This window comes from Microcebus murinus, chromosome 7 (genome assembly GCF_040939455.1).
Source record: "Microcebus murinus isolate Inina chromosome 7, M.murinus_Inina_mat1.0, whole genome shotgun sequence".
NCBI lineage: Eukaryota > Metazoa > Chordata > Mammalia > Primates > Cheirogaleidae > Microcebus > Microcebus murinus.
In genome coordinates this window covers 42,149,715-42,161,829 of record NC_134110.1, presented here as the reverse complement: position 1 = coordinate 42,161,829, position 12,115 = coordinate 42,149,715, and the positions used below count along the sequence as shown (strand labels likewise).

Sequence of the window (12,115 nt, the reverse complement as noted above, 5' to 3'; positions counted from 1 at the left end):
CATAGCAGAGTATCTTCCCTGCTGTGTGAACCCTGCACATTTCCTCAACCAGGAAAACGACCAGACTTTCTGGATATCTGATACTTGTCAATTCAGACATATAGCTAGACTATACAGCAAACAAAACCATTCTTGAATGAACCGATTTTAGATATTCCTTAAGTAAATTTTATAACCTATACAATGTAAATGACATTTTTATCCCTACTTTGAAACCAAATCTTCTATTTGTTGATTTGTAGTACATATGATCTCTAAAACACTAAAAACAAAACAAAAACAAAAAAGCTTGATTCTCCCATATATATTTTTCACACATTCAAAAATCCTAAGATCATTCAGGGCTTTTTTTGAGCAGACTCCTATACTACAGTTACCATTTATAGAATTTTTAAAAAATATCAGAGTCAGTGAAGCTGACAACAAATTCTGAGTCTTAACTCAAAATAAGTTTCTAGTTATGAAGCATTGCAATTTTCTCAAAGGAGTTTAAAGATCCCCACCTGAGAACTCATAAATTGGTGTCCTAAGTATTTGATACATTTTTTTCCTCCCAGAAAATAACAGCCCTTCAATCCACTTACTAATATCTGAAAAGAATAACTTCACACCAAGCACTCTAAAAATATGCATTAAAAGTTGATAATTGCCTTTTTTTTGAGACAGAGTCTCACTCTGTTGCCTGGGCTAGAGTGCGTGGCATCAGCCTAGCTCACAGCAACCTCAAACTCCTGGGCTCAAGCAATCCTCTTGCCTCAGCCTCCCGAGTAGCTGGGACTACAGGCATGTGCCACCATGCCCGGCTAATTTTTTCCATATATTTTTAGTTGTTTAGCTAATTTCTTTCTATTTTTAGTAGAGACAGGGTCTTGCTCTTGCTCAGGGTGGTCTCAAACTACTGAGCTCAAACAATCTACCCATCTTGGTCTCCCAGAGTGCTAGGATGACAGGTGTGAGCCACCGCACCCAGCCAATAATTGCCTTCTTAACTGGACTATGATCAACTCATTTTACTTGGACAAAATAAGAGAGAAGTGGATAGTTTTTAACTGATTATGGCATTTTTCTAATATGCATATTAGAAACTGTCTGATTTATATATCTGTGAAAGTGAGAAACTTATTCAACTGTTTAGAACCACACTGCCTTTTTTGGAACTACTAAAATCTGAGTTGGCCAGATTATTTCAATAGTTAGTGTAAATGTAATCTAATTGTAACAAAAACCCAATTCTTATAAATTTATAAGCTGTAGTTAAAACCTGATGTGTTCTTGCAAGTGGGTAGAACACTGGGCAGCTTTAGAAGAATTACAATTTAATCACGGATCTATCAGACCTTAGAATATGGATCCAATATTGGTATCGATTAACAAAAGATGTTATATAATAGTAAGACAAGTAAATCAGCCATCCCTAAGATTAAACAACACTTTTATGGAGCACCCTTCCATTAAAATGACCACAGAAAAGGGGAACTTTTTCTTTCCCTAACACCACAATGGAACAAAGGGGAATAAACTCAGTGTTCTGAATTGAAATCTAAGACATTTTTTGGTTAAATGTCTAGACTGAAGCTTAGACTATATCGAAATACCCTTTGAAACATTTTTACATGGGAAAATGGAAAAAAGAACTAATCAAATAACCTATATATGATAATTGCCAAGACAATTAAAGAATATCAGAAAATTTTACATATTTTTTCTTTAATAAGAATGTTGAAACTAGAACAGCATAATATGGATCCTAAATGTTTGTTCTAAATGCTTTTACCAAGACTACCTAAATGTTTTACCAAAAATGTTAGTGATTAATATATACAATGCCTTAAAATTGAGCTATAATCTATTAATGATTAACTTGAAATATAATAAAAATAGCTTTGTTCATTATGTTAATCAAAACTTTATAGTTATAATATGCAAATTATTAGGAAAATGTGGACCACATTAATTTCTTCATTAACTCAAAATAGAAGCAGTGAGAAAAAGAACTTACTGCAACAATCATAATTGCATTATCCAAAAAGCCAAACCCTATGAAAGGTATCGCATTGTGGATGAATACTGAAAAACATCAAAAACAGGAAAATATATTTTAAGATTTCCATAACTTTAGAATGACAAAAATAGACCATATAATCAAAATCTCCTAAATAGACTTGATAAACTTTAAAATTTGCATTTCATTTCCCAGAGCCAACAAATCTTACTACTGTTATAAGTTTAACTGGCAGAAGCTATACTGGGAAAAACAAAACAAATTTTAAAAATACATAACATTTAAAAAAATAATTGTGTTAGGCTTTTCTGTTTTCTTACTGGCAACACACACACAAATATATATATAGTTAACAGCAGAACAAATTAGTAAACATATAGGAGTACCATATTTTACCTGATTAATTGCTACTGACATCAATCTTATGCCTAGAGACTGAGATCATAAAATTAATCTCTGTATTAAAAATAATGAAAAATGCACTAAATCAAATTTCAGGGAAGTTATTTGGTTGCTTTTATTTACTAATCTATTTTTTAAGGAAATGTTAGAAAAAGGTGATTAACTCGTCTATATTAGACATCTATATGCAGCCTTTTCCCCCCTCACAATTCATCAATATCCCTAAATGCTACTGCAAACTATAAATGATCATATTTGATTTAAATTGAACTCTAACTTCATCCCTTCCTACCAAAGGCACACCTTATCTCATCTAGCTGGTACATAATCTGAATGATCTATTAGAAGTGTAACTAGGAAGAACTAATACCTATATATTTTTATACATTTAGCTTTATTTTTTTCATATTTACATCTTCAGGAGAATGCCTAGGGCATAGTAGATGCTCAATAAATAATAATTAAGTTGAGGACCACTAACCTGGAAAGGAAGAGAATTCCCGATTGAGAGAATTGAAGGCAGACTGTGAAACAGATTAAAAGCTGGGAACAGGTAAAAGACTTTATTCTAATTAATCTATCAAATTGCCAAGTTATAGTCAACATCAGTTCAACTGAGGACTTTTTTCAACAAACATTAAAATCCTGAGTTTTAGACTACATCCAAAAATAGTTCCTTAAAACCAATTGGTTATTATATGTGTGCATTGATTTTAGAGACTTTTTTCTTTTAATGCAGTTAAGTCCATTAAAGCATAATTAATATAATCCAGAAGTTATGAAAGATTGATATTACTATATTGAGATATTACTATATTGATATTACTATATTGATATTACTATCAGGGAAGGCTAATAAACAATTAAAAAAAAAAGCACTTTTACCCACAACCACTATCAAAGACTAAGATCATGGGAAAATATTAATAGTATGTATAATACAATATATACTATTATATGTAATATTATTACAGCTATACAATATTACATAAAACAGTACATAATGTATATATAATAGGTCATCTCAGATTCCTTCTTGTTATTAGGTAAGAATGTCCAAGGGCAACATCTTTAATTACAAAGAATATTATCTTAAAAGCTACTAAAGATGATAAAAATCAAATAGCACATTAATGAAACGGGATTTTTCATTTAAAGAGTCTATCCTTAGTTCTCTGACTTATTGCCTCACTGAACATTCAAAATTTTATAAGAAGCAGATTCTAAAACCTATACATAATAAAAATTTAATAGGTTAAAAGAGTATAATGAAATTTTAAAAATTCACTAAATGAAACATTGAAGAGAAAGGATGGCAAAGTAATGACGAAACCAGTTGGAATCACTTACTATTTGGGAGTTTATTTGATGGCATCTCTAAAATTGGCCAGTTACAAATATCTTAAAATTAGGTGTCTGGGCCATAAAATTAAGACTACACTAATAGCTATCCTAGTAAAAACTTGGTTAGTAAAAATGGCATACTGCTACAATAATCACTTTGGACAATAAGATATACTATGTTTTTAATGTTTATACCTAAATAAATGTGTCCTATAAATAAATATTTATTTTAAATCTTAAGGAAAACAATAATTTTTCAAAAAGTTAAAGTAAATATGTACTGGGCACTCCAATGGGCACATAAGATACAAAGATAAACTTGGTTCCCAGCCCTCAAGGAGTGTTAGGTATGATAACACAGCCTTATAAATAGTTAATTTCAATATGACTTACAAAACATGACAATAGTATCATATAGTGTTATAGATATAGACTGTAAGAATCTAAACTGGGAGAATCAGGAAAGATTACTTGGGAAAAGGAGTTTTAAAGAATTCTTAAATTGTTTTTCTATGAGGAAAGTTACTAATTTCTAATATAAATTACATTCTACTTATGAAAGAAAAAAGAACTGGATACTAAATAGTTTTTTTAAATTGTATAAATTTGCCTTCCAGTATGTAATGATCTCCTGCTAATTTGTAATTTCTTCAATTTCCTTTGGAAAACACTATTTTATAACTCAACAGCTGTCAGCAAATATCATTTAATATTTACCTTTAATTTCCAATCTAATCAAATTCACTACACTGTTAAGTAATTCCTTTCTTCCATTGTCTTTATAATAAGATCCCAAATTGTCTTACCAGTGTTAGCCTTGAATATTTATTACCATCATAATAGAGAAAAGAAAAGGCACCAGTAGCACAGTATAAGGTTCTTCTTCCTGGTGGTTTTAAACGAACTTTACTTTTTTCATTCTTACAAACAGCCAGCTGGAAGTATTTTCTCCACCAGAGAACAGTTCAACCTAATCTTAAGCCTAGAAATTCTAATTCTGCAATTATCAAACTTAAATTCAAACCAATACATCCTGTCCCCTGGGAATTAAGAAAACTTCTATCATAAGTATAATTCTATTTCTAAATGGTAATATTTTAACAATATTAGATATTCTATAATTTTGTGTTATATATTAAGCCAAGTTCATTAAACTTTGTGCTTCAACATAATGAATAGGATAATCCACTCTATCTGGAAAGATTTAATTGTTGACTCTTCTGTGCTATCAATTAATGACACAGTTATTTCAAATCTAAAAGACAAATACACATATATTTAACAATTGTAAAACCATTACCATATCTCAGCTGTCCTTGGGTAGGTGGTAGAGCTTCCAATTTTTCTAAAGGGGGAAAAAAGGGTGTGGGGCAAGAATTAGTTACTATAGCAAGATTTTGCAATGAAGAAAATACCAGCAGATTTACAAAGTGGGAGAATTCTCTTTAGGTTAATGGACCAGTTATCCATATAGAATATATTAATTGGTATGGATTAAATCACAAGGCAAGTAAACAAAACTGAGCTTAATTACAAGCCTACCATGGACTCTGTAGCCCGGAGTAAATCATTTGTTTTTCATTTTTTTTTAAAGCTCTTACATCTATATAAGCCTGTTTGCATTAATTACAGTAAAGGACACTTCAGAAATACAGATATCTTATTTAAGATGGCAACCCTAGATGACTCAAGAAATATATGTACACAAACATCATTGATAGTGGAAAAATAGTATATTCAAATAGACCTAAATATCCTTTAAAAAGAGGAAAAAATATTTTTAAAGCAGCTATTAATTACAGTTACTTCACTGGATTGTGTTCTGCTCCTTAATGTCCATTGATAATATACTGAAAATTTTTTGAAATCTATACTCCTGGATAATATTGTACACAATAAAACAATAACAAAAAAGTAGGGTATTATTCAAAATCACAAGTAACAATATACTATTTATAATATGTGTTATAAACATACAAACTTTTGAAGTACAAAGCAGAGTATCTTTAAATGTCACCATTATGTCTAAAAATTAGTAACTATTACAGGAAGCAACCTATCTAATCTCATAAAAATAACCATCTCATCATTAGTATAAGTACAAGAGTAAACTACGGTGAAGAGGTAAAGAATTCTACCTTCTTTATCATCAACCAATCCAACAGAATTAATTGATGACATATAGAGAAGAACCCATATAATAGATCACTATAAAGATTTAGTACAAACAGATTGTCCAAGGAAACACATTACAAACTGAATATACATCTTCTAAAATATTTATTTATAATTTATGACAACACAAGAACTAAAGAATTTAGTATGAAAGCAAACAAATCTTCATTGATAATCTACATAAAAAAGGAATATATGGTCCATATTTGTGACTGGCATTTTACTTAAAAAGCACATAGTACCATAATGGCTTTACAATAAGAAATATATATACTAAAACCTAGAGTTTAATAAACTATCATGGTGTTCAGAAAGTTCTAAGAATGCAGATTTGTTTTGTTTTTCCTTTTTTTAGAGGAGTTAAGAAATAAAGATATACTAATCTTTGTAGAATTTTACAACTGATTAAAATGTTCTCCATTCTTTGATTAGCACCATTAACTCAAAATCTACTTTGAAAGCATGCAAATGGTTTTCTAAATTTCTAATTAGGAATACAGGATGCTGCTATACTCCAGAGAATTTTCTGGTGAAGTAAACATGCAAAAGTGGTTACATACCAGAACTATTTGTTAGTTGCATTACTCTCATCATCACTACAGTTCTGACATTGTGAGAAGTCCTTGTCAGTTGACTGGAACATCTTGAAATACCTAAAAATTCAACAAGCAGGACCTTCCCAATAGAATGAGAGTATACAAAGTCCTTGCTTTTACTTCTTCAAATTCCCAGCACATTGAGAAAAATATTAAAAATATTCCACAATGCCTAAGAAGAAAGGATAAGGGCTAGGCAAATGGGAAATGTGTAGTAATAAAGAGAAAGAAAAAAATCAAATAATGTAATCAATATTCCTAATCTTTCTTTCCTACTGCACATAAAGATTAAAAGTGTAAGGCAATGAAATAATGTTAAGAGAAAAAAATACAAAATAAACGAGGTAGAGCAGGGAGGAAAACCACTGGCACAGACATTAAAGTAAAATCAAAGCACAGATTCTGCCTCCTGCTTCACAAAGAACCTAAAGAGTCATAAGAGGAATCATGAAATGAATATTTCCTAGAAAGTGGAAATTTTATTGGAGAGTGTCCATCAAAATGTTTTAAATCACAAATTATTTTTTATTATATTAACTGAATTAAAACAAAACACATTAGAAGTAAAAAAATTAACTGCACAATTTACAATAGAACTTGAAACTAAGTCCAAGGTTTCAGCAATCTATACAGGTTTTAAAATGCAATTGCTGCTAATATAACATCCCTGGAAACAGTCACAATAAGCCCCAGAAGCTTTATTTCCCCACATATATAGCTTGACTTTAATAAATTCCTTTTGACACATTATACACTACCTATACTTATATTAGAAATGTGTTCTGCTCTAATGTTTTATTAATTAGACTATGAAGTTAAAAAAAAAAAAAAACACCAGTTCTTTACATTACTCTCTGTGTGTGTGTGTGTGTGCGCACACACACATACTTTCTTCCTTTCCTGGATACTTTGAAATAATGAGATAACCATTAAGATTATACTTTACACACCATATTTGCCACAGTATTTCCAATAATGGCTGAGTAATCTTTTATCAGACCAATTCTTCTGCTTAGAACTACAAACAAAGATATAATAAATAAATACCTGAAAGCACTGGAAAATGACAAAAAGCAGGTTGATTCTGGAAGGGAATCAACATTTAGAAGAAGAAATGGTACTCAGTAAGTAAGTTTATCTGTTTGTTGCAGTTTTTAGCCTGAAGGAAGGCCCCAATTATAACATAAAAAGCAACTAAACCTCTGATAAGAACTCTTCATTCTGTCTGAAGAACCAGAGGACAGGATGCCAGGTAATCAAAGCAATTAGAAAGTGAAAAAAGAACCCTGGAAAGGATAAAGTCATAAAGGAGTAGCTCTAAATAATGTGTATATATTCCATTCAAATCTGTAGCTGACTCGTGAACCACACACGTGCAGAACAAACTCCAAAAATACCAGCTACGTGTAAAATAAATGAATATTTGAGGGCACCCCAAGAGAGAGAGTTAGTAGTTTCAGCCCAACCATTAATTGCCTGTTAAAACAGACAAACAAAAATCAACACTTTTCAAAAGAATAAAACAAAATCCAGAGCCTCAACAACATACCTAGGATAAATTCCAAAACTACTTCATAAGCAAAAAGGAAAATGTGACCCATTTTCAAGAAAAAGACAAGAGACAGACACTAATCCCATAGTAACTTCAAATGTTAGAATTAGCAGACAAAAATTTTAAAGGAGCAATTAAAATTATATTCAAAGTATAAATGAAAATATGCTTAAATGAATGACAAGACAGGAAATCTCAGAAGAGAACCAGCAAATATTAAAAAGGACCATTAAGAAGTTCTAGAACTAAAAAATATATTATCTGAAATTATAAAATTAACTGGACAGGATTAAAAGCAGAATGAGGGTAACAGAAGAAAGAGTGAACATAACAGAGCAATAAAAATTACTCAGTCTGAACAATAGAGAATAAAAGAATTGAAAAATAATAGACTGTAGTTAAATATCAATAGGTCTAATATATATAAAATTGGAGTTATAAAAGGCAAGGAGAGAAAATAGGAACAAAAAAATTTTCAATAAATAGTGGCTAAAAATTTTTCTAATTTGATGGAAGACAAATATTTCAAGATATTCAGGAAGTTCAGTAGATTTCTGAACTTCAGATAAATATAAAGAAAATTAATCATAAAGAAAAAGGTCTTAAAAGCAGTAAGAAAGGGCACGTTAAATGCAAAAAAAAAACAAAAAAACAAATATGTGAATACAGAGAAAGAAAAAAGAGGTTTTGATCCAGTATTCTATATCCAGAAAAAATTATCCTTCAAGAATGAAGGCAAAATGAATTTCAAGTAAGTTAAGATGTAACTTATATGTACTGTATATGTAACAAGCACATATACAGATGAAATGCAAAGAGAATATAGTCAAAAACCTAACAAATGACTTGAAGAAGAATTCTAAAAAATAGTTAATTAAGCTTAAAGAATGAAGGAAAGGAGAACAGAGAAACAAGAAAGTCGAACAGAAACCAAATAGTAAAATATTAAATTTACATCCAACCATATCGATGGCTTTATTCAATGTTAATGTACTGAAAACTCCAATTAAAAGGCAGAGATTATTCAAATGAATGAAAAAGCAGGATACAACTATATGATATCCATAAAATTACACTTTTCAATAGGTTGAAAGTAAATGAATGGTTAAAAAAACTATCTACGTATACTATACAAAGTGTAAGCTTATAAAGGCTGGGGTGGCTATACTAATATCAGATAAAGTAGACTTAAGCAAAAAGAGTATTACCAGAAATAAAGAGGGACATGGCAAAATGATAAAAGGGTCAATGCATTAAGAGGCATAACCACCATTTGTTTATGTCTAATAACAGAGCTTCAAAATGTATGATATGAAACCTGACAGAATTAAAGAGCAAAATAAACACTTCTACAATTATACTTGGAGATATAAAAGCCTCTCCCTCAGTAATTGACATAAAACTAGGCAAAAATATTAGCAAGATACAGATTATCTGTACGCACCAACCAAGTTGATCTGATTGTTCTTTATACCCAAAGTGCAGGTGGTACATTCACATCAAGATAGAATATATGCTAATTTATAAAACATGTATTAATAAATTTATGATTAAAATCATAAAGAATATGTTTTCTGACTAAAATGGAATCAGTAACAATAAGATATCTAGAGAAAACAAATTTGGGAATTATGTAACATCTTCTAAATACATGGGCCAAAGAAGAAATCAATCGGGAAGTTAGAAAATATGTCAAACTAGGCCAGGAACAATGGCTCACACCTGTAATCTCAGCACTTTGGGAAGCCTAGACAAGGAGTATTGCTTGAGGAGTAGAGTTTGAGACCAGCCTGGGCAACATAGCAAGACTCTGTCTCTACAAAACAATAAAAATTAGCTGGGCATGATGGCATGCACCTGTAATCCCAGCTACCTTAAGGAGGCTGAGGGAGGAGGATTGCTTGAGCCCAGGAGCTCAACATTGCAGTGAGCTATGATGATGCCACTGCACTCTAGCCCAGGCAACAGAGCAAGATCCTGTCCTAAAAAAAAAAAAATTCAAACTGAATAAAAATAAAAATACAATATATCAAAGTTTGTGGAATGCAGTTAAATGAATACTTGGAAGGAAATTTGTAGTTTGAAATAATTATATTAAAAATAAAAAAGGTCTAAAATAAATGATCTATGATTTTATCTTTATAAGCTAAACAAAGAGTAAAGTAAATATAAAATAAATAGTAGAAAGAAGGAAATAAAGAAAGAGCTGACATCAATGAAATAGAAAGCAAAAATAAGGAAAGCAGCAAAGTTAGTTCTTTGAAAATAGGTCAACAAAATTAATAAACCCCTAGCTATGCTGATCAAGAGAGAGAAAACACTAATTGCTAATATTAGGAATATAGGAGGCGACATTGCTACAGATTCTACAGATACTGAAAGAAAATATTATGAATAACATTATGCTGACAAATTCAACTTAGATGAAATGGAAAAACTCCTTAAAAAATACAATTTACCAAAACTGACATAAGGTTACACAAAAACATCTGAATAGCTCTAATAAAACTGAATTTGTTATCAAACACCTTTATATGTACACACACATACACATCCCCCCCTCCAAGCTCAGATAGTTTCACTATGAACTCTATTAAAACATTTAAAGAAAAATCAATAATCACACACAAACTTACTAGGTCTTCTAAAAAACAAAAGATGATAAAATACTTCCCAACACATTTTATGACAGAATAATACTAAAACAAAGTCCTTCATGAACACAGCACAAAAATCCTTAATGCAATGATAAATGTTCTCCTTTCCTAACGTATGTGTTTATTCATAACAGTAGCAAAAATAACTAACATCTAAACTTCCTTACACCCCTTTCTTAGATAGTTCTCACTGAAGGAAAGTTGCTTTTAATTCTATGTTTAGAAATATATAGAGTAGTAAAATTATCTATAAGAATCAATGAGATAATATTTACATATAGGATTCCTTCCCTTAGGTTTTACATTTTAAAGTCTTTGTTAGAGGATAAATAAGATAATTACTACAAACTGTTAAATTTATATTGTATTAAATCAAATGAAAATTATTTGAAATAAGACTATCTTTCTCCTATCTGTTCTTGAGAATTTAAACACAATTTATTATAATGTAAATATGCTATTCATTACAAATCTTGAAAACAAGAAAAATGCTTTGCATATTTAAATATAAGATTTTTCAATGTTTCATTTTGCTTCTGTAGTACAGAATTTTAGAGAAAACAATTTAAAATATTTAAAGTGAATTTACTTTTTTTATTAAAGGAAACTCTAATTTCTTAGAATATACAAAGAATGAAGTATTCCACTTAGTTTTCTAAACCGTAAAGCAACCAGAAAACTGTCTTAGCTTGTAAAGAAAGTACTGTTACTATCTAAGTAAAGTAATATTAAATTTTGAAGAAAGAATATTTCTTTGATGATTTGGACTACTGCTGTGCATCAGAATCATTTTAAAGCTCAATTGTGATTTATTTAGGAGATAAAAACTGAAGAGCACATAAAAAAGAAATCAGGCCGGGCCTGATGGCTCATACCTATAAGCCTAGCACTCTGGGAGGCTGAAGGGAGGATCACTTGAGGTCAGGAATTTGAGACAAGCCCAAGCAAGAGCGAAAGCCAATCTCTACCAAAAACAGAAAAAATTAACCAGGCATGGTGGTGTGCACCTGTAGTTCCAGCTGCTTGAGAGGCTAAGGAAGGATTCCTTGAGCCCAGGACTGTGAGGTTGCAGTGAGCTATGATGACCCCACTGCATTCTATCCTGGTGACAAAGCAAGACTCTGTCCCGGCAAAAAAAAAAAAAAAAAAAAAGAAAAGAAAAGAAATCAGAGGCAGTTTGGAAGAGAATATAAATTAAGGCTTTTCCCCCTCCTGTTTCAGGAATAAAAATGCATGTAGCCCACCTACTATATTTTATTATATAAGTATAAATGTTTGTTTTAAAACAAGGAAAAATCATATTAGAAAGACAATGACAGATAAGAAACAGAAGAAGAAAAAAAAGTAAGAAAAAATGCAGATATTTTCAAAAAGAGATTAAAGAGAT

The 12,115-nt window shown here is 30.5% G+C and overlaps 1 protein-coding gene across 2 annotated transcripts in view; it reads right to left on the bottom strand.

Annotated features, from left to right (window-relative positions):
* TMEM65 (transmembrane protein 65) overlaps window positions 1-12,115 on the bottom strand; it is a 62,393-nt gene that overhangs the window by 11,975 nt on the left and 38,303 nt on the right. For both annotated transcript variants that reach the window (XM_076005045.1, XM_012788161.2), the window contains 2 exons: window positions 5,049-5,093; window positions 2,000-2,067 (listed from right to left, as the gene is read on the bottom strand). In XM_076005045.1, coding sequence (XP_075861160.1) covers window positions 2,000-2,067; window positions 5,049-5,093 — 113 coding nt within the window. The remainder of the gene's footprint in view (window positions 1-1,999; window positions 2,068-5,048; window positions 5,094-12,115) is intronic.